The sequence below is a fragment of the Myotis daubentonii genome, chromosome 2, assembly GCF_963259705.1.
Source record: "Myotis daubentonii chromosome 2, mMyoDau2.1, whole genome shotgun sequence".
Lineage (NCBI taxonomy): Eukaryota > Metazoa > Chordata > Mammalia > Chiroptera > Vespertilionidae > Myotis > Myotis daubentonii.
In genome coordinates, this window is record NC_081841.1 from 182503426 (window position 1) to 182527456 (window position 24031).

The following is a 24031-nucleotide window of genomic DNA, read 5'->3' on the forward strand; positions in this document are numbered from 1 at the left end:
TTTATCTGGGAGAAAGCTGCCCCAGCTCTTGCCCTGATCTGGACAGTTTAGTTCCTCCCTGTATGTCTGTGGTGCCTTTCAAGCTGCTGCCCCATGCGGGAGCTCAAGGTAGTGAATCCGAGTAAGTCCATGCACTGGCCTTTTAGGAGGAATTGCCTGGCCAGCAGCCCTCCATCTCTCTCAGCCTCAATCCTTGCTGGATTTTACAGGCAGAAGTTAAGGAGACTTCTCTTCCTGGTGCTGGAACCCTGAGCTGGGGAACCTAGTGTGGGGATGGGACCCCTTAGTACTAGGGGGACCTCTGTAGCCCAGATATCCCATCCAATTTTTATCTGCCACATGTGGGTGTGGGGCCAGTCTGTTACACATATCTGCCCCTCCTACCACTTTCCATGTGGCTTCTTTAGTTTTTCACTTGTAGGACTTCTATTCAGCCAGATTTCAGGCAGCTCTGAATGACGATTGTTCTGTAGTTTAGTTGTAATTTTGATGTGTTTGTGGGAGGAGGCAGTCGCAGTACCGTGTTTGCCTCTGCTGCCACCTTGCCCGGAAGCCCAGATGTTCTTTATCTTTTATTTTTAGTGATTATTTTGACAAGTACTGAGTGCAGATTAAAACTAACCCCTAAAATAGTTTTCACAAGTATTTCAGAATATGAGAGAAGGAGGGTTTCCTCTTTTATACAATAAGTCTTTGGAGCGTAGGTGCCAACTTGCCTAAAATTCCTTCCTTGTACTAAACTGAGTTGTTTATTTGTTTTTAACTTAAAAAAAAGAAAAGGTGACTAACATTGTATAGAAGTACCAGAAGTGGCTTTTTAGAAACAACACTGTTTACATTAAATAAGAAATCTGTTCGCAGGTTGGGTCTGCCACATTTACAAACATAGTGTTATACCCTGTGACCAGAAGCTTAGTGAGCACAGTTTGCCATAGGTGAGGTAAGTGGAGGTGGTGAAAGGGAGAGAAGGAAGGTAGGAGGAGGATGAATTCTCTACATTGATTTCTGGTTTCATTCTGGATTGGCCAGCAAGCCAGTCAGTCCTTCAACAGTGCTCACGGCATTGGGAAGATCCTTTTTCTTTTCAAAAATTAGTAAGACAGGAATCCCTTACTATGTGTACATCAGCCATCCCTTCTGCCTCCATCCTCATGAGCTCTTCTTGGGCCTCATAAAAAGAACAAACTTTGAGTGTTTTGCAAGTTGTGATCCTATGGAGGCTGTGTCCCTGACTGTCCAAGCCAGTGAAGCTGACGTTTTGGTACTTCCACTTTAACCTATAGCAGCAGTGGTCGTTACCATTTCAGTTTGTACAAAATAATGGTCTACTGTAGCATCCCAGCCAAACATGAAAATGCACTATTTTCTATTCATTTAATAAGTCAAAAAAGCCCTTTACCTTTATTTTCTAGTTTTTGATGTGATTAATTGATTCCTTATTCTTCAAAGTTAACTAGTTCTTTTAAAAAGTATCACTATGCAGGCATATATTTAAACCTATTTTGTAGGCTTAAATCTGTTGGAATTATTCGTGAAATTCAAGTTGTCCCACTTTGGTCAGTAGAGCCTACATTGGCTTATAGTCTTTTTGACTTGACCCTCATAACCTTTTATAGCTTCCGTGCTCTCTGTTCTGACAAGTTATTCTAGGCTCATGTTTTACGTTTCCTGCTCTGGGCCTTTAATCAGCCATCTTTTCAAGATACATTTGTTTATTTTAATGGTATTTAGAGACCACAGTTGGGTCATGCTACCGATGGCCATTGTTTCTAGGCCTTTTTAGTTTGTGGGGCTAGGAAAAAGAAATGTATATTAATAGGTTTTTAAAAATGTTTTATGTTACATATGTTTATTACATACTAGAGGCCCGGTGCACCACATTCGTGCACTCGGGGTGTGTGTGTGTGGGGGGGTCCCCTTAGCCCGGCCTGCACCCTTTCACAGTCCGGGAGCCCTCGGGGGATGTCCGACTGATGGGAGCGGGCCTATGCCGGCAGTCGGCCATCCTTAGTGCTGCCACAGAGGCAGGAGAAGCTCCCACTGCCGCCCCTGCACTAGCCAGCAAAGAACAGCGCTCCCCCTGTGGGAGTGCACTGACCACTAGGGGGCAGCTCCTGTGTTGAGCGTCTGCCCCCTGGTGGTCAGTGTGCATCATAGTGACTGGTTGTTCTACCATTAGGTTGATTTGCATATTACCCTTTTATTATATAGGACTAGAGGCCCGGTGCACAAAAATTTGTGCACTCAGTGGGGAGAGGGGGTCCCTCAGCCCGGCCTGTGCCCTCTCACAGTCTGGGACCCCTCGGGAGATAACGACCTGCTGGCTTAGGCCTGCTCCCGGGTGGCAGAGGGCAGGTCCAATCCCTAGGTGCAGCCCCTGGTCAGGCTTAGAGCAGGGCCGATTGGGGCGTTGGGGTGCCGCCCCCTGTCATGCACAGAGCACGGCAGATTGGGAGGTTGCGATGCCACCCTCAGTCACGCTCAGGGTAGGGCTGATTGGGGGGTTGGGGCACCACCCCCTGTCACACTCAAGGCAGGGTCGATGGGGAGATTGCGGCGCCACCCCGTCACGCACAGAGCAGGGTCAATCAGGGGGTTGGGGAGCTGCCCCCTGTCATGCACAGAGCAGGGCCGATCAGGGGGTTGAGGAGCTCCCCCCTGTCACTCACAGAGTAGGGCCGATAGGGGAGTTGGGGCACCGGCCCTGTCACACTCAGGGCAGGGTGGATCAGGGGGTTGGGGCGCCTCCCTCTATCACCCACAGAGCAGGGCCGATCAGGGGGTTGGGGCGCCGCCACTGTCACACTCAGGGCAGGGCCGATGGGGAGGTTATGGCTCTACCCCGTCACACACAGAGCAGGGTACGTGGGGGGGGGGAAGGGGGAGTTGGGGCGCTGCACCTTGTCACACACAGAGCCGCAGGGCAATCGGGGTTGGGGAGCTCCCCCCTATCAGGCACAGAGCAGGGCTGATCAGGGGGTTGGGGCGCCTTCCCCTGTCACGAACAGAGCAGGGCGGATAGGGAGGTTGTGGCCCCGCCCCCTGTCACACACAAAGCCGCAGGGCAATCAGGGAGTTTGGGCACTGCCCCCTGTCACGCTGATCCTGGTGCTGGGAGGCCTCTCGGCTCCGCTGATCCCGGTGCTGGGAGGCCTCCCGGCTCTGCTGATCCCGGTGCTGGGAGGCATATTACCCTTTTACTATATAGGATAGAGGCCTGGTGCATGGGTGGGGCTGGCTGGTTTGCCCTGAAGGGTGTCCTGGATCAGGGTGGGGGTCCCCACTGGGGTGCCTGGCCAGCCTGGGTGAGGGGCTGATGGCTGTTTGCAGCTGGTCATATACCCTTCAGGGTGGGGATCCCCACTGGGGTGCCTGGCCAGCCTGGGTGAGGAGCTGATGGCTGTTTTCAGGCTGACTGAATCTCCCAACTGCTCCTTTTTTTTCTTTTTTTTTTTTTTTTTATTCTGGGCCAGCTTTAGCTCTGGCTCCAGCTCTGAGGCCTCTGCTGCTGAAAGAAGGTATCTGGTTTGTTTGCGTTCTATAATCGAAACTCTGTATCAACTCCAGCCCTGAGATCCCGGGCTAGCTGAAAGCAGGTTTCTGGGGTTTTGTTTAGCTTCTATATTTGTTACAATGTTTCTTAAACTGCAAGCTCAGAGGCTGGCTAGGCAGGCGGGGAATGTTGGAGTCCTCTGTCACTGAAGCAAGCAAGCCCCATGTTAGTTTCAAGCTGCCTGGCTGCTGGCCGCCATCTTGGCTGGCAGTTAATTTGCATATCTCGCTGATTAGCCAATGGGAAGGGTAGCGGTCGTACGCCAATTACCATATTTCTCTTTCATTAGATAGGATAGCATGTGTTGTGTTAACTATGTGTTACCTTAACAGAATATGTAATGTCAATATATTCAATATATGTAATATAATAATGCTCACCCCAACCCCAAATTATGTAACACAAGTTTAATATATAATAAACATGTTATATCAATAAAATAAAAGATTTTTTCTAGCATGTAATAAAAGTATGATTAAATATAGTCTATATTTTTTAATGAGGCACAAATAACTCAATAGTGATACTTTTAATAAAAATTCAAGATTGCAGAACTTTTACTTAAATTCTTTTTTGTTACCTCTGTATCTTCATTATTCCTTATTTAGAATTCTGATTCATAACTACTTATCTAGTCTGAAGTGCACACATAGCAATTTCACAATGACAATATAAATACTAATATTACTGAAAATATTAAAGTTTTACACATCATCTTTTTTCCTCATTTAAAAATAGTTGTACTATATGTATATTGTCAGAAAATATAGCTATTATATAGTGTATTCTTTCCATAGACTTCATTAATTTTTGTTTTACAAATAACTACAGGCCCTTTCTGTTGATGTCTTTAGCCATTTTGGTTTCCTGAAGCTTATCCTGTAGTATAGGAGTGGACAAACTTTTTCTGTAAAGTGCCAGATAGCAGATATTTTTGTCTTTGTAGGCCATACGATCTCTTGTAAAGTACTCAGTCTTATCCTGGTAATGAGAAAGTAGTCATACAAAATGTAAACTAATGAGCCTGATGGTCTTAAATAAAACTTTTTCAGTTTTATATAATTGTCACATATCATTATATAGTATTTATAAAAATTGTTTTTTTAAAACAACAAAAAATGTAAAATTTATTCTTGGATCATGGACTGTACAAAAACATGTAGCAGGCCAGATTTGTCCCGCAGACCGTAGTTTGCAAACCTGTCCTATTAGGTTCCTCAGAAAGAATTCATGAGTTCTTGCTTGTTATAGTTTCTCTGACCTTTATACTTGTTTTTATTGGATTTAAAATCTTCGTTTCATACTTTCTGTTCTTGAATATCTTATTCAGTGGAGTACATTCAGTTTTCTTTAGGCATGAATTATTGCTGTCAAAGTTGGGTGATAATTTAAAAAGTATACACAATAACATGTCATATTTCTTCATCCCTTTTTCTTAAATAACGTTACTAAGATATATCATGGTCATTCTGGGTTGAATTTCTCAGGTATGCTATAGTATACTCTTTAGATAGGTATTTTCAGTTTTCAAGAAAGTTCTTGAATTATAGTTTTTGTATTTTAATTTGCTTTAGTTTTCTTCAAAGACTCCTTTGATCTATATGAAGGGTGCCTTTTGTTTATCTTTAGTGTTTGCCATTTTCTCTTGAATATTTAAAAAATTTCTTCATTTTTTTAATATCTAAATTTGTAGATAGTTTTCGCCTTTCACTTTCTATTTCTTGTTTAGTTATTATTTACTTTCTCTATTGACTCTTATATTCCCTCTAATTTAGTCATCATTTCTGAAATGATTTTTTTTTTTCATTTCTTATTCTATCCTGAGGTCTGTCACCTCACTTTTAAGCATTTCCAATTCTGATTTATGTTATTTCATGTTTTATATAATTTTATTTTTTAAAAAAAATATATTTTATTGATTTTCTACAGAGAGGAAGGGAGAGGGATAGAGAGTTAGAAACATCGATGAGAGAGAAACATCAATCAGCTGCCTCCTGCACACCTCCTACTGGGGATGTGCCTGCAACTAAGGTACATGCTCTTGACCGGAATCGAACCCGGGACCCTTCAGTCCGCAGACTGATGCTCTATCCACTGAGCCAAACCGGTTAGGGCATTATATAATTTTAAAATGTCTTTTAGTTGTTTTAAAATAGGTAAAAATCTTGATATTGTGTAGGCATATCTTTCTTTTGTGCTTTTTTTCTCCATGGGCTTTATTCTAGTCTTTTTTTTTTTTTCCTTATAAAAACATTGAATGGGATTTTACCTTGATATTTTGCTTAGTCTTACATGTGAAATTAGTTTTACTCTATGTTGCTTTTAAAAGAGGTACATATGTTTTAAAATCAGTGATACATGTCAAGAAGTTCAATTGAGATAGCAATAGCAGGAAAAGATTTATTCTGAGGTCCTAAAAAAATGAATTAACCTTGTAATGTCTTTATTATTCTTTTTGATGCTCATATTGTTATCACCATATTCCGTGGGTAGCCCTTTCTATCTGCAACTATGTACTTTTGAGAACTATTTTGAAAGCTTTCTCTCTGATTCAGTGTTTTTATGTCACGTGCTGCACCAATTCTTGAACTAACCTTTTCTACCAGAAACCCTTTTTTCTTTTAGCAGGAAATACATTCAAGTTCAGAGTCGGGGTCCTTTGGGCAGTTCAGCAGGTTTTCCATGGCTTTCTCTCTCATTTTTACACTGGTTTTACAGTTATTCAAGTATTAATTCTTGGTGAGTCTAAAAAGTGTACGCTTTTAATAACAAAATCTGAATTCATAGTATAGCAATTTACTGTTTTGGTATTTTTAAGAATGAATTATGTGTCACACATTTAATTTTTACAGATGAAGATTATTTGTCTTTCATTTATAACATAAAGACAATTGTAAATTAAATCTCATTATTTCCCTAACATAATTCTCAAAAACCAACCCTTTTCCCCATTCTTCTTTCAAAATTAGAGCAGAACCATAAAAATCACAGAATTTAGAAAATACAGGAAATCTTACAGTAATGATTTCAGCTTTTCATAATTTCTTAAATTGTTTTCCAGTGATGATGAAAAAATGCCCTTTTTTTCATGACTGAAAGACATTTATTTATATTTAGATATTATATTTATAATTTAGGGTAAAGTTACAAAGATTCTTAAAAGGTATATTTTTAGAAGTAAATTTTATTGCTAAGCCATGTTAAAAAGACTCACTAGTACTTAAGGTAAATGGATAATTAGATGGATGACAAAAGATACAGTATTAACAGAAGTGTATCAAAAAGTTACTAGTGGGTAAATTCTGGCCTTAAGTTCTAAATCACACAAATGAATTTGGTAAAGAACTCAGGATTTTTGAAACATGCTCCATCACTTTGCAATTACCATACTGTCTTATTCTGACCTCATCCTTGCTTTTTTGGTCAAAGAACTATGGGAGTCAGCTAGGATACTGCTTTTTTTAAAAAAAATTATTGATTTATTTTGGACAGAGAGAGGAACATTGATTTGTTGTTTCACTTATGTGTTCATTGATTGCTTCTTGTATGTGCCTTGACTGGGAATTGAACCAGCAACCATGGCTCAACTAACCAACTGAGCTACCTGGCCAGGGCAGGATACTGCTTTTTAATTTTGCTTTAATTCCATTTAAAGGCTAACCCAGGGAGTACTACCAAAATATATAGATATATAGGAAGTTAGTTCATTGAAACATCAATTCAAGTAGTTACCCAGCTTACTAGTGGCTATTTTTTATTGTGTTGAATAGACAAAGAATAGTCACTAAATACTTGATGTGAGCCTTTTTTCCTGGTAATTTTGCATTTGGGGGTAATTTTCTTCCAATTAAAATGCTTGAGAAAAATCTGGTAAATCAGTGGCTCCTAGTCCTTAGGCTCTTGTTAATCAGAAGTTTTACTGTATAATCATAATGTATTTTAGGTGTTCTCATTTATGTTCTTCAACTCTTTGTCAATGTAGGCATTCTGATTACTTGATTACATCTGCCTTGGCAAGTGGTATTTAAAACAGCATTTATAATAAAAATTCCTTCATTTTAGATTGTCAAATGAGAATATGTAAAGACAATTGATAGTTGAAACATAATTATTTTCTCTTGACTTAGTGTTTAGTGGATTGTAGATTTGGGATAAAAAGAAATGAATATGATTATTGCTGTGGTCTAAAATGGCTAGCTTATCCAGATGGAAACATAGAGTATGTGGAGATGTAGGCCTACCACCACTTCCCCTCTTACAGAGCAGCTCCGCTTTTCATTGTGTTTTATATTTTGTTTAGTTTTTTTGTAATTAAAAAAAAAAATCTTTCAATCAGACTTGTAAGATAAGGTTCTACTATTAAAATTACACAATCATTTGATGTAGCATCCTCTATAGCTGAAAGTTTTCTTATCTAGCATTCTGCCATTTGTGACACTGGTAATTGTAGGTATTTTTGGTTCCTATAGTGTTTTTGGGATCCGGAGAACCTCACTGTCTTATTCTAGTGTTCTCTTTTTTAAAAAAAATTAAATCTTTATTGTTCAGATTATTACATTTATTCCTCTTTTTTCCCCCCATAACTCCCCTCCTCCCAGTTCCCGCCCCACCCTCCGCCCTCACTCCCCACCCACTGTCCTCATCCATAGGTGCACGATTTTTGTCCAGTCTCTTCCCGCATCTCCCACACCCCTTTCCCCCCCAAGAATAATCAGTCCATTCCCTTTCTATGTCCCTGATTCTATTATGATCACCAGATTATTTATTCACTTGATTCTTAGATTCACTTGTTGATAGATGCATATTTGTTGTTCATAATTTGTATCTTTACCTTTTTCTTCTTCTTCTTCTTCTTAAAGGATACCTTTCAGCATTTCATATAATACTGGTTTGGTGGTGATGAACTCCTTTAGCTTTTCCTTATCTGTGAAGCTCTTTATCTGACCTTCAGTTCTGAATGGTAGCTTTGCTGGATAAAGTAATCTTGGTTGTAGGTTCTTTGTATTCATCACTTTGAATATTTCTTGCCACTCCCTTCTGGCCTGCATAGTTTCTGTTGAGAAATCAGCTGACAGTCGTATGGGTATTCCCTTGTAGGTAACTGAGTTTCTTTCTCTTGCTGCTTTTAAGATTCTCTCTTTGTCTTTTGCTCTTGCCATTTTAATGATGATGTGTCTTGGTGTGGTCCTCTTTGGATTCCTTTTGTTTGGGGTTCTCTGCGCTTCCTGGACCTGTAAGTCCATTTCTTTCACCAGGTGGGGGAAGTTTTCTGTCATTATTTCTTCAAATAGGTTTTCAATATCTTGCTCTCTCTCATCTTCTGGCACCCCTATAATTCTGATGTTGGTACGCTTGAAGCTGTCCCAGAGGCTCCTTACACTCTCTTCGTATTTTCGGATTCTTTTTTCATTTTGCTTTTCCGGTTGGGTGTTTTTTGCTTCTTCGCATTTCAAATCTTTGCCTTGATTCTTGCGCTCCTCTGGTCTGCTGTTGGGAGTCTGTATAGTATTTGTTATTTCAGTCCGTGTATGCTTAATTTCTAGTTGGTTCTTTATCATAGCATCGAGGGTCTCATTAGATTTCTTGAGGATCTCACTACATTTATCGGCGGCTTCTAGACAGTTCTTGAGAGACCTTAAAAGTGTTGTTCTGAACTCAATATCCTCCATTGACAGTTTTGTCCTGTTTCTTTGTCTCCGCATTTTTTATGCTTTCTTGGTGCACCCCCTAGTGGTCTTTGTGCGCAGTCTTGTTGTAGTTAAGCCTTGATTGTTGTCCGCAATACCGGGGGTGATTTGACCTCCAGGCTAACTGGCTATGAGAGTCAGCTGTGTCTGCAGTGGGAGAGCTCCTGTGCTGGATCTCTAGGGCGGTGCTAATCTAGCGTTTGCCTGAGGCTATTTGACAAAAGGCTCTGTGCAGGGCTTGGCTGGGGTGGGTCCCCGGGGATCTATAAGGTGGGCCGGAGCGAGCAGTTATGGCTGCTCTCAGTTCCGTTCCTAGGGGCTCTGCCTCACAGAGTCCCAGCAACCACTGCAAACCTCGAAGAGAAAGCTGCCTTCGAGTTCCGACCGAAGCCAGACAGTGCCGCTTCTCCCGTTTGAGTCTGGGTCCCTAGAGACTCGCCCAGATCTGGAGCTCAGAGTCTGAAACTCCCTCCCGATTGAAAACAACAACCGCGCCCTCCGCCTCCAGCCCGTTCCGCGTGCACTCCGCACCTGAGTATCTCACTTCAGCACTGCGCCTCCTCTGAGTCTGGGTATGATATTCTCTTTCCTCCTAGTTGTAGAATTTCCACTCAGCCAGCCTTCCTGTGGTTCTGGATGATGTCCGTTCCATCTTTTAGTTGTTTTTTGAAGTGGTTGTTTGAGGCAGCAATCTCTGGCATTAACCTATGCCGCCATCTTGGTTTTTATCTATCTAGTGTTCTCTTTTTATCAGGACTTCTGGACCGGGGATAAGAACTAAGTGTGGCACTCAGCTTGGTATTTTTACATTATTATTTTATACAGTCCTTCAATCAAACTTGCAAGTGGTTATTCTCATTGTCACACAAAGAAAAGGATGCTTTAAACTCAGAATCTAAAAATGCCTCTTTCTTGTGTCTTGCTTTTGGATGGGGGGTGGGAGAGAATACGTCCTGATTTAAAGGCATTAGCTTTCGTACACATTTTATCTGAATGATTTCAGGTACAACTTCTAATTGCCTCCTTACATTGGATGCCTTTAAAAATCCATATGTCAGCCTGGACTTATAACCTCTAGACTTCTCACCCTGCCTCCTGAATATGGCCACCTGACTACCTCACAGGCATCTGCACTCAGCGTGTGCAAAGTTGAAGTCATCTCATTTACCATACATTTGTCTCCTCATATATTCCTTTTGTTGCTTCTCTGTTCTACTTTCACCTCCTCCTAAGGGTGGATTTAATCTGCTTGGACCATAATGGCTGAGAGATCGATCTAAGTAACACAGTGCATTGCAGTAGGTTTTCTGGGTAATATTCTCATCAGGAGAATGAAGCTCCTGTCCTAAGCCAAGAGTCCTTTCAGGCAGCAATGCCAATAGATAGAACATGAAATGTAAAATGCGATATTTATCCTTTATGCTGACTGAAGGTCATGGGAAAATCAGCAGTTAGGCATCTTACTCTGATGATGCCCAGCATACAATCTAGACTTCTTCATATTTAACCTCAATTCTTTACCTAATGACCTCATTTTTGTACCTCAGCAAAACCCTCTTTTACTTCTCTAAACTATGCCCTATAATAGCATTAATTACATACTCCCTCTGTCCCATAATAATAGTAGCAAGTGAATATTTAAACGGGAATTATTGGCGAATGCAGCTACAAGTTACGTTGTAGCACAAAATTGCAAAGCCTTCAATCAAGATCAATGTTTCATGACATCTGTCATTGTTTTAACACATCTTTCAATTTTTAGGTTAATCTAATTATTATGAATTATAACTATTTTTCTAATTTCATCTGCTGATCGAAATCAATTGTTTTATTTCAGTTGAATATCAACCCATTGTAAAAGTAAGATGAAAAAAAGAGAGTTTTCAAGCAAAAATCGAGTTGCGATTGTCCAGTTCTTGATGCATCAAAAGAAAAAGGAAAAGTTGCAGAAAGGTGCAATTATGTTAGCTGCAAAACATTTTAAGTGCCACAGAATGACCATATCAACAATTTGCAAACGTGCTTCCGAAAATAATTGTCATGGAGAATCTTATGCTAATGTTGATTCTTTGAAAAAACGAAACTGTGAACGTAAATGCAAAGATTATGGAGAAAAACTTGAAAAACTTAGACATATTCCTCTTAGCAGAAGAGGCACCATATTAGCCTTTGATAATATTTCTCCCGAAATACTGGATAATACATTTCTGTCACTCCAACAAGTTATGCTGGAAGCAATGAAGAACGATGGCTCCAATAATTTTAAGCTCACGCATATAGGGAAAGCAAAGCTTCGCAGCCAAGGGATCCTACCTACAAGTTTAAAATGCAGTAACGAAATTATTGAAAAATCCAGAAACTATCTGAACACTCAAAATAAAAATTAGGAGTACTATTTTTTAATTTATTGTTTAATTTAATCTAGTTTTTTGATAATGTGTTCTATATTTATTTTTGTTTGCTACTATTACTATGGGACAAATTACATTCATCAACTGCTACTATTATTATGGGACAGAGGGAGTAGTATTTTTTGTTCCCTAATTAGTATTTTCTTCATTAGCATTTTGTTATAATACTAGAGGCCCGGTGCATGAGATTCATGCACTCAGGGTGGGGGGTCCCTCAGCCCGGCCTGTGTCCTCTCACAGTCTGGGAGCCCCGTGATCCATCACCCCAAAGATGTAGGCCCCTCCCATCCACTTGGGGCTCCTCAATGGATCACCCCCGCAGAGGGAGGCTCCTCCCACCCACCGCAGCCCGCTGGTCGGTGGCCTGGGCCTCCCTCTGCTGGGCAATCCTGGGGCGATGGCCGGGCCCCCAACCAATCGCATCGCACCTGCCTTGGCTGGCCTGGCACCAGTGGGTGTCATAGTGTGGTTGTCCGGAAGTTTGTCCAGATGGTCGTTCTGCTGTTTGGTCTTTCAGCCAATTTGCATACTATGCTTTTATTATAGAAACACAGAGATATGGATCCATTTCTGGATTTATGCAGAGAAATTTTTATTGAAACCATAACTCCATCTGGTAAATTCCCACTGTATTCTTGACTTATTTATCGTAGTCACAAGGATATAAACATTCTGTATTTTCTCTATTTCTCTGAGGTATTGGTGATCTGTTCACATTCTCTTGAATTAGCTGATATCCTGTGATTTTCATTTATATTATCCCCTACATTTAGCACAGAGCCTGGCCCAGAGTTGGTATTCAATAAAAATGGATATTTGTGTTGAACTATGCATTGTGCTGTATTGAGAATACAAAGATTTATAAGTCATTTAAAAAGTAAACTTACTGTTTAGATTGGGTCGTAGGGTACTATATATAAACTAGAGGCCCGAGGCATGAAATTCATGCAAGGTTAGGCCTTCCTTCCCCCGGCTGCTGGCACCAGCTTCCCTCTTGCACCCGGGACCTGGGCTTCCCTCACAGCCCTGGCTTCATCCAGAAGGACATCTGGTCTAATTAGCATATTATACTTTTATTATTATAGATATAATGCCATCGAAGTTGCTTTCCCAAAGAATACTGTTAATATCAAGCAAGAGTTCTTACTGCTTTTATTTTTCCTTGATCTAAATTTTGTTTCATAAATCTTTGTGCAAATTTACTATATACGATACAATATTATATATTTTAATGTATTGGCTGAAATGCTTACTTTCAAGTTGTTTTTGATATGTAAATAATTAGTAAGTTTATATATAGGTCTTTCTTTTTAAAAATTGTGACTCCATATCAAGCACCATAATGTTTTTGTTACAAATTTCTACTTTATTTCTCCACAGGCAGCAGAAAATGTCATTTTCATTGGACCTGACACACATGCTATTCAAGCTATGGGTGACAAGATTGAAAGCAAATTACTAGCTAAGAAAGCAAAGGTTAACACAATTCCTGGCTTTGATGGAGTAGTCAAGGTGAGAAACTATTTTACTTTAGTCTTTATAGCACATGTTCTCAGTGTAAGATAAAATGCAGTTCTTGCTTTTATAAATATACATGTGTGGATAAAAAATGTCATTGCTGTTTACACTTGAATTATATTAAATGGCATAAGTTAAAAAGAGGAAGAAGCCACTTAAGCATTGTATTTAATGATCGATATTGGTTCATACTTTCACAGGAAAAAACTTAGTGATTTAAAAATGTGCTATCAGACCTCTGGATGTTATTTAATGGTGGTATATATTTAATATTTGAAACCCTATGATGTTCTGTATATCTTTATAGTGAGCTTCCGTTCATATGCATAAAATGTGCAATGTAAATATGCTCTGGTGGAAAGTGGTATAACTGTGAATGACTATAGATCCCAATCATAACTCCTTAACTAGCAAGCAGCTTCTGTAGGCAAATGCTTCTAAGGCAGAATGCAGACATTGGAGTGTGTCCATTTCCTTGACCCCACCCCCAACCCTATGTAGACTTTAACCTTGTGATTGGAGTTAGTCTGCAAGAATGGTGTTTCTTATTGTTCCTTCTTGTACTGGGGAATTCTTTGTGCAGGATCATTTCATGCATTGCAGGATAGCTAGCAAGCTTGGTCCCTGGTTAATAAAATTTTTAGCTTCCTTCTAACCACTATGCTTACACCTGAAACTAATATGAAATAATATTGAATGTAAACTGTAATTGAAAAAAATTAAAGAAGAAAAATATTTTCAGCTTCTTTCTCATATTTACCTAAATCTTTATTCATCCATTCCCGCCCCCCCCCCCCCCCACCCCTTCATAACCTTTATAGCCTTTAGGAACTACAGTCTTCACTGATAAACTTTTCTCTGTTCCATATCTTAAAGCTCTCCTTGTCTTTTAGCTCCTTTCTTTTACAATTGAGATAAAAAATGCTCAGTCACTCAAGAAATGTACTGATACCTGGCTAAGTGGTAAGGATGTGGTGATAAATGAAATACCCATGATCCCTCACATGATTGTGTTTCCAGTTTAATGGAAAGAAATATGTGTTCCTTCTTTTCATAGAACACTATAACTCTTGTCTCTCTTCAGTTGTTATCTTAGTTCTCTCTTCCATTTCACAGCCAACATGTCTTAGAAGAATTCTTCTCACACTCATTTCTGTACTTCTTACTTAATCTTTTAAAAAATTATTTATTTTTAAAATACAGTTGACATACAATATTATATTAATTTCAGGTGTACAACATGATTAGGCATTATGTAATTTATGAAGTGATCACCTCTATATCTCTAGTACCCATCTGATATCATATAGAGTTATTATAATACTAGAGGCCCGGTGCATGAATTCGTGCACCAGTGGGGTCCCTTGGCCTGGCCTGCAGGATCGGGCTGAAACCGGCTCTCTGATATCCCTTGAGGGGTCCTGGATTGCGAGAGGGTGCACACCAGGCTAAGCGACTCCACAGTGCACGATTGGGGCCAGGGAGGGACGCAGGAGGTTGGCCAGCCTGGAAGGGACCGCGGGAGGGCTCCAGGGTGTGTCTGGCCTGTCTCACTCAATTCAGATTGGCCGGACCCCAGCAGCAAGCTAACCTACCGGTCAGAGCAGCTGTGGGCAAACTACGGCCCGTGGGCCGGATCTGGCCAGTTTGAAATGAATGAAACTAAAAAAAAAAAGACTGTACCCTTTTATGTAATGATGTTTACTTTGAATTTATATTAGTTCACACAAACACTCCATCCATGCTTTTGTTCCGGTCCTCCGGTCCAGTTTAAGAGCCCATTGTGGCCATCGAGTCAAAAAGCTTGCCCGCCCCTGGGTCAGAGTGTCAGTGTACATCATAGCAACTGGTTGACCGGTCGACTGTCTGCCCCCTGGTGGTCAGTGCATGTCATAGTGAGTGGTTGAGCTGCCTTAGCATATCATTAGCATATTACACTTTGATTGGTTGGATGGACGACTGGACACTTAGCATATTAGGCTTTTGTTATATAGGACTAGAGGCCCAGTGCGTGAAATTCATGCAAGGGGGGGTGTCCTCAGCCCGGCCTGCACCCCCTCGCAATCCAGGACCCTTCGGGGGATGTCCAACTGCTGATTTAGGCCCGATCCCTACAGTTGATAATCTGGCAGTCAGACATCCCTCTTGCAATCCGGAACCGCTCACCTCTAACCACTCACCTGCCTGCTTGCCCCTAACTACTCACCTGTCTGCCTGCCTGCTCACCCCTAACTGCTCACCTGCCTGCCCACCTGCTCGCCCCTAACTGCTTGCCTGCCTGACTGCTTAGTGCACGTCATAGCGACCAGTCATTCGGGTCATTCTGGTCGTTCTGCCATAATGGTCTTTTAAGCTTTTATATATATAGACTAGAGGCCCAGTGCATGAAAAATTGTGCAAGAGTAGGCCTTCCTTCCTCCAGCTGCTGGCAGGCTTCCCTCCTCCGGCTGCCAGCAGGCACCGGGGACCCTGGCTGGCTACCCCCAGGCCGCCCACAGACCCCTGGGACCCCAGCTGGCTTCACCCACGCGGCCCACAAGTACCCGGGATCCCGGTTGGCTTCCCCTGGGCCACGGCTTTGTCAGGAAGGACAAAATTATGTCTGGAATTATGTCCGGAAGACGTCTGGTCTAATTAGCATATTACCCTTTTATTATTATAGTTTATTGACTATATTAGCTATGCTGTACTTTACATCCCAGTGACTTTTTATAAATGTCATTTGTACTTCTTAGTCTGTTCACCCTCCCCCCCAAACACACACACTTAATCTTTACTGGTCTGGCTTCTTTCTTCATTCCCACTTATATTTCTCTTGCAAAGGCTACCAGCAACCTCTCCCTCTCACTAAATCCAATATATTTTATTAATTTTTTAAAAAATTTATTAATTTGAGAGAGAGAGAGAGAAACATCAATCTGTTGTTCCACTTATTTGTGCATTCATTGGTTGCTCCTTGTATGTGCCCTGATTGGGGATCAAACCTGAAATCTTGGTGTACTGGGATGATGCTCTAACCAACTGAGTTACCTGGCCAGGGCCTCAGTATATCATTTTTAATTCTATTATTATCTCCATCTCTTTGAAGCATTTGAGTCTCTTGGTCACTCCTTTCTTTTTGAAATATTCAACTTCTGGCACTTTCCTCAATTCTAGTTTTGTTTTTGTATTTTTAGGCTTGCTTTGAATGTTCCTTCTTAGTTTTCATGCTGATCATTCTTCCTATCTTTATTACTTAAATGCTGGTTTTATTCTGGGTTCTGGTAGGACAATTTTTAAATCCTCACCTGAGAATATTTTTTCATTGATTTTTAGAGAGAGTGGAAGGGAGGGGGAGAGACAGAGAGAGAGAAACATCGATATGAAAGAGACACATCGATTGGCTGCCTCATGCACACACCCTGACTGGGGCTAGGGATCAAGCCTGCAACCGAGGTATGTGTCCTTGACTCAGAATTGAATCCTCGACCCTTCGGTCTGCGGGCCGATGCTCTATCCACTGAGCCAAATGGACTAGGGCAGGACATTTTCTTTTTTTCTTTTTTTTTAAAATATATTTTATTGATTTTTTACAGAGAGGAAGGGAGAGAGATAGAGAGTTAGAAACATCGATGAGAGAGAAACATCAATCAGCTGCCTCCTGCACATCTCCTACTGGGGACGTGCCCGCAACCCAGGTACATGCCCTTGACCGGAATCGAACCTGGGACCTTTCAGTCCGCAGGCCAATGCTCTATCCACTGAGCCAAACCGGTTTCGGCAGACATTTTCTTTTATTGTACAAACTCACCCTGAGCAATCCAAAGTATTTTTTCTTCATTCATTCATTTATTAATTCTTAATTGTTGAAAGTATTACATATATCTCCTTTTTCCCCCATTGACCTCTCCCAACCCACTCCCGCCCCCCAATCTCAAACCTATAAATCTCTTCAAGATCTCTCTTCTGAACTTCAGAACTGCATATTCAGTTGATGCCCGTGAGGCACCTTGCAAGTAACAAGTTAAAAGCTGACCTCATCATTTCTCTCTAACCCGGCGTTGGCAAACCATGGCTCCATGCACACCTGTTTTTGTAAATAAAGCTTTACTGGAACACAGCCATGCTCATGGAATGGAATAATTGTGGCAGAGACTGTAGGCCCAGAAAGCCTGACATATTTAATATCTGGCCCATTCAGAAAGTTTGCTGACTCTTGCTGTAAACTTCTCATTCTTCATTTTTTTCATGCCTGTGAAAGTGCTGGCATTTTTCACTTTGTTTCTCAAGCTAAGAACTTGGAGTCAATTCTAGATAAATACGGCTACAGAGAAGTTACTTAAACATCTTTCTGATACATTTACTTCTTTCTTTCTTTCCTCATGCTAACACCAAATTCCAGTTACCATCGTCTATTCTGGATTACTTCATCAACCTTCTAATTGAACTCCATAGAGCCAGTCTTGGTTCGGTCCAATTAATTTTGGACACTACAGCTTGAGTGATCTTTCAAAAGTACAGGTGTGATCATATGCTGTGTTTAAATGCTCTTGAATGGCTACTCGTTTAAATCTTTTAAATAGCTGGACTTTGTTTCTCTCTTAAAAGCTTATCTTTTGCACTGTGTGCACCCATCACATGTGACATCTTTTAGATTCTTGTATCTTCTGTAATGAATTCTGTCATATGTGTATTGATTCTGGTTCTGCCTTCGTTCCTGATTATCTCCTACTTCTTATTTAGGTCTTGGCTTAACCATACATTCCTCACAGAGGCATTCCTTTATTGTCTAGGTTAGATTAAGCCCTTTGCTGTATTTTCCCTTAGTACCCTGCAATTCACCCATCACTTTTAAAATCAATCAATCTTTCATTAATCTATTCAGGAAATATTTAATAAATGCATACTATTTGTCCAACATTGTTTTTTGAAGTGCTGAGGATATAGAAATGAACAAAACATAAAAAAATGCCTGCCTTCATGGAGCTTACACTGTAGAAGAAGGAGACAGATAATAAACAAAGAATAAAATATATAGTACATGCTATGGTGAAACATAAGACAAGGAATGGGGAAAGGGAATGCTGGAGGGTACCATCTAAAGAAATGACAGGGCAAGTCATGTGGCTGTCAGGGAGAAGAGCAAAGTATACTAGGCAGAAAAAATAACAGGTGCAACAGTGTTGAGGTTGAAGTGTACCTGATGTTGAATAAATAATGAGGAATCATGTGACTGGAGTGATCAAGGGAGAGGAAATCAGAGATGAGGTAATAGAGATAAGATTTATAGAGGTAAGAGGTAAGTTGGGAGCTCAGATTTTAAGGGGCCTTTTGGCTATTTTAATGATAGGTAAAAGGTCTACTTCCTGCAGTGGATTGTAAGCTCCTTGCTGGCAGTCATTGATTGTGCTCTGTTTATTACTGTGCCACTTGCACACGGTGCCTGGTACATAGTCAGTGCTCTAAATCCTTGTTAGATGAATAATGTTCTAGGAGATACATTTTACACAAATCACCATTGTATGCACATTATTTGTCATTCAGTACACATTTATGGGACACACCTAAAGAAAGGGAACACAACTGAAAACTAAGAGAAAAAGTAAAACAGATAATAGAAATAGATCCACATATGCTGTAGATTCTGGAGTTGGCTGATAAGGAATATAAAATAACTTTAATATATAAAGAAATTGGAGGAAAATGTGGAGAAAATAGATAAGCATATAAAGAATTTCTCCAGAGAATTTGAATCTAGAAAGAAGAAATTCAAAAGAAATTCTGTAACTACAAATATATGAAAATAAGGACTGAGGGTAAAAGTAAGCAAATAAGAATATAGGATTTCTCTGGCTGGTGTGGCTCAGTTGGCTGGAGCATTGTCCTGTGCACTGAAGGGTTGTAGGTTTGACTCATGGTCAGGGCCCATACCCAGGTGGTGGGTTTGATCCTTAGTCGGGGCATGTAAGGGGGGCAGGGGGTGTGCAGCCGATTGATATTTCTCTCTCATATTGATGTTTCTCTTTCTCACCCTCTCTCTCCCTCTTTCCCTTCCTCTTTCTAAAATCAATAAAAACATATTCTCAGGTGAAGATTTTAAAAAATAGGATCTATTTTGTAGCATGTATTAGTCTTTTATTTCTTTGATGGCTAAATAATATTCCATAGTATGACTATATCACCTTTTAAAAAATTCATTCAGTAGTTGATAGACATTTGAGTTGTTTCCATTTTCAGTGATTGTGAATAGTGCTGCTATGGACATTTGTGGGCAAGTATTTGTTTGAATACCTATTTTAAGTTCTTCTGGTTATGTACAGGCATACCTCAGAGATATTGTGAATTTGGTTCCAGACCACTGAAATAAAGCAAATATCGCAATAAAGAGTCGTGATATTTTTGCTAGTGGAGGGTTTTGCCTTCAGTTTTTGAAAAAACAACCACCACAACATCTGTGAAGCACAGTAAAGCAAAGCACAGTAAAATGAGGTATACTTATATGTGGGAGTAGAATTGTTTGGTCATGTGATAATTCTATGTTTAACTTTCTAGGAGCTGCCAGGCATCCAACACTTTGTGTAATTCCCTCTTTAGTTTGGGTAGAACCTGTGATATACTTCTCTAACTAATAGCATATGGCAAAAGATGATAGTATATAACTCTTTTAATTATCTTACATTATATGAAAAGGTGATGGGATATAACATTATAGGGCAAAGTAATTGGGTTTCATGCCTGTGACTGTTTCATCATATAAAACTCCATTGTAGGAGACTAGAGAACAGGTTGTAATTACTGGCTTGATGAAGTAAGCAGCCATATTGAGGAATCCCACATGGCAACGAATTGCTGACAGTTTTTAAGGATCTAAGTGCCCAAAGGATCCCAGCATCTGATCACCATCCAAGAGCCAGTAGGAAGATGGGGCCCCACTGTCCTATAGCCACAAGGAAATAAATTTGTCAACCATGGGAATGAGCTTAAAATTGTCCCAGTTTAGCCTCCAATTGAAAATGCAGTATGGCCTACACCTTGATTGCAGCCTTGAAAGACACTGAGCAATATATGACAGATCTTTGCTTCATTAGGCTGTCTGTCAATTTTTGGATTTTAGTACTTCTTTACCTTCTCATTTTAGAGAGTTGTGCAGGTTTTTGTAGTGGTTTGAATAGATCATTATGAACCTTGCGCTTGTCAACCCCAATATTTCTGCCAATATAATTGTTTTTTTTTTTTTTTCCTAACAAATTTGGATTTCTTGAAATCTTCAATTTGGGCTTGATTTAGTCACACGGGTAGTAATGAATCTGAGTCTAAATTCTATCTTGATGAAGAATATCAGAGTCCTCAGGATGTTTAAGGAAGAGGTCATTAGTAGAGGATTTGATCTGGAATTTCTATTTGTACTGTAGATTCTTTCTTATGAAGTCAGTGAATGTAATGTCTCATAGGAAGAAGGAATGTTCCTTGAATAAAAGTGCAAAGGTTTCTGTTGTGGGCTGGGACATGGGAAATGTGAAGAGTGTGAGAGATACACATTATCGGAGCACTTTGTTGATTCAGAGAGAGAAAGCTTGTGTAACAATGGCAGGGTTTAAGGTTAATAGTGTACTACTTGTATTAATAATTAATAATAATTAGTGAAATTTCTTCTTTTGAGTTGATGGGTAAAATGGGAAATGGGTACTTGATTTGAAAATCCGACAATGTGGGTAGTTCCATCCAGGTTTTATGATATTTTCTATTTCTGGCTTAGGGCTGCTTACAAAATGTGAGGAGAGAGCCAGGGTCACAAATACTTCAGGGTCTACTCCTAAGTGCTATCTAAAGGTATTAAAGAGCCCATCTCTGAAGTTTCCAATGGACTTATCCTTTCTTTGCTAGCATAACCTATTTCCAGAGGAAAGATTTTTGTAGTAGCCTGCCAGGGTAACCTTGTCTGTCATTTACAGTTTTTCTAAGTCTCTCTGATTTCCATTGTAATTAGAAGTCTCAAGTCACTCTCATGGTCTTCCTATTCTCTTGTTTAATCTAATATTTTATGTGAGGTTCTTACTAGAAATATGAATCAATTGATAGAAATCTTGGGACCCCAATTTATATTTTCCTTGAGCATTTTCAACTTCTCTGTAAATTTCTGTTTGGTGTAGGCTTTGGAAAGTCTTTGGTAATGCCTCTCAGTTCAGAATGAGACCAAGGCGTTAGTTCAGCCATAGAGGCTTGCCCTGTTCTAACAGGGCTTAATTTAAAAAGGAAATGATGCTTGGAGGATTGCTGGCCAGCCAGAAGAAAAAGGGAGCAGGACAGAGGAAAATGGAGGAGCATAGGATAGAAAGGAATAGCAGGATAAAACCATCAGGTTTAAGAAAGTTTGAATTTTTCACTGGGCTTTTCCCATGTCCTTTCCTCTTCCTTATGAACTTGTCTTCCCTGTAAACAATTTTGGAATCTGAATTATTTTTTGAAGCTTCCTCATTTTAATAATAATAAAAAAAGCAGAACACTAGGCATTTGAGATATTGCTTCTTTTTTTTTTTTTTTTCTGTAAGGTGCCTCTCAAATGAACCATTCATATCAAAGGTTTACAAAAAAGAGTCTAATAGAAGGAGGTGGGTAAAGGTGGGAAAATTTGGAAAATCTGTAATACTGTCAACAATAAAATTAAAAGAAAAAGGAGTTTGCTATAATTCTGAATGATCCCTAGTGAAATTATGTCATTTAGAAAGATAAGAACATGAATTTGAGTAACCTAATAATTAGCCATCTCTAATTGCAGACCTGGCAATGGGTAGTGCCTTGGTGATTTGGAGAGGAGATCTCTCCCAGAACCAGACTCCCTTGGACAAAACAAGTCAAGACAGAGAGGAAAGTTCTGAACGTTTTAATAAGGGTTTCAAGGCAAATTTTGCCCTATTTGGATACCAATTTGATGAAACCTGAATTCAGTAGCTCCTGTAGCTAGCGCTAAGATGAACGTATAGGTCATGTGCCTATCTTCTTCCATATGAACTTTGGCATATGTACTTAGAACAAAAAATATTGAGGTTATTTTGTTACAAGGAAACTTTTGCTAATAATCAGTAAGGTTTCTTCTACTACTAAACGTTTTCAAATCTGATCAGAAAATCAAAGGGTTCCCTTGTTCAGGTAGGTCAGGGAGGGAATAAAACCCCTTAACTAAGTGCCAGGCAGGTAATTAATCACTTTAACTAGGAACAATCATGCTTAAGCTACATAATCTTTACTCCCTGGAATGGAGATAAGAAACGCCCTAACCTTTGCAATAGAAATTGACAGGATTAAAATCAACTGGTATAAATACAGATGTAACAAGACAATAAACACCAGAACTTTGCTGGAGATCCAGACCAGAACTTGGCTGGAGATCCTGGCTAGAGATCCTGGCTAGGCTGCTGATCAACTGAACGCTGTCTCCGTGTCATTCCTTCTTCGCCGACTCCGTCCACACCTTTGGGGAACCCTGGACCTGCTGGGGTTGGACCCCAGCAACAAGTCAATGTTTCTAGCCCAAACAATAAAATTATATATATTACAAGCATATATTTAAAAAAATGTCCTAGCCAGTGTGGTTCAGTGGTTGAGCATCAACCGATGAACTAGGAGGTCACGGTTTAGTTTCCAGAAAGGGCACATGCCTGGGTTTTGGCTTAATCCCCAGTAGTGGGCATAGAGGAGGCAGCAGATCAATGATTCTCTCTCATCATTGATGTTTCTATCTCTTTCTCCCTCTCCCTTCCTCTCTGAAATCAATAAAAATATATTTACAAAAAAGGGAAATCAAAGTGTTCCTTATTCCTAAAATTCCTGAAAAGGAAATTGGAGTTATACTCAATGTGAGATTTTTCTGATCATTGTGGTTGGGGAGGCCCCTGAATGGGGGGCCCAGGTGGGCATCAGAGAAATGCTACATTTAAAAAAAATATTATCTTTAAATTGCAATTTACATTCACTGTTGTATTGTATTAGTTTCAGGTGTATAAGCACATACTTCACAAAGTGTTTCCCCCGATATATCCAGAACACTCCTGGCACCATACGCAGTTATTATAATATTATTGATTATATTCCCTATTCTGTGCTTTGCATCCCCAGAGCAATGCAGTTTTTGCATACAGGACCTTGAACTGTAACTATTAGCAGATTTCTGTGGAAGCTCAAAGAGATGGTAACCTTTACTGTAGTAGGTAATTCACTTGGTTTGCCTGTTCAACAAGTTATTTTGCTTGTTTTTTTCAGGAAGGTTGCATTTGACGGTCTGTATTTATTTACAGCCACTGTTGATTTGAAAAATAGGGAAAAGTAGAAAGTAGAAAAAAATAAATAGTTATCTTCAATTTTATCTCCCTGTGTGTTATAGGTGATTTTTAAGATCCTATTATATTTTCAAGTAATGATAGGTTTTCATTATCTGTGTTAACTTTAACTATGGTTTACAGTGCTTAACACTTATTGTCTGGTTTAATTTAAGCCACAATGGAACCTGCAGGTTATAGTTTTCAGATAAGTATTTAGAAGTGTTTTTAAGGAATGCCCTTTTGTTTCTCTAAGTTTGAATATTAGTTTTATTTCCAGTTTGCTATTTCCGATATGAGGCTATGGGTATTTTTTTCTTTCAGATGTGATTATTAATTGGGATTTCTTGGTTAATAATTACATATTCATTTGGAATGACACCATTTTTCACATTTTGTAACTTAGATTTGTTAGGTAAAAGATTACCTTTGAGGATATCTATGCAGATAGAGTTTTGCTGATGCAGATATATAGTGTACATTTTTGGAAAACCTTATGGTTTTGGCAATTACATTAGCAGTACTTTTGCATTGGAAGAATGTATGTGCTACTTATAGACATTTCTGTTT

The 24031-nt window shown here is 39.8% G+C and overlaps 1 protein-coding gene across 3 annotated transcripts in view; it reads left to right on the forward strand.

Annotated features, from left to right (window-relative positions):
- The window catches only part of PCCA (propionyl-CoA carboxylase subunit alpha), a 382460-nt gene that overhangs the window by 106144 nt on the left and 252285 nt on the right, over positions 1-24031 (forward strand). For all 3 annotated transcript variants that reach the window (XM_059685039.1, XM_059685040.1, XM_059685041.1), the window contains exon 7: positions 13032-13163. In XM_059685039.1, coding sequence (XP_059541022.1) covers positions 13032-13163 — 132 coding nt within the window. The remainder of the gene's footprint in view (positions 1-13031; positions 13164-24031) is intronic.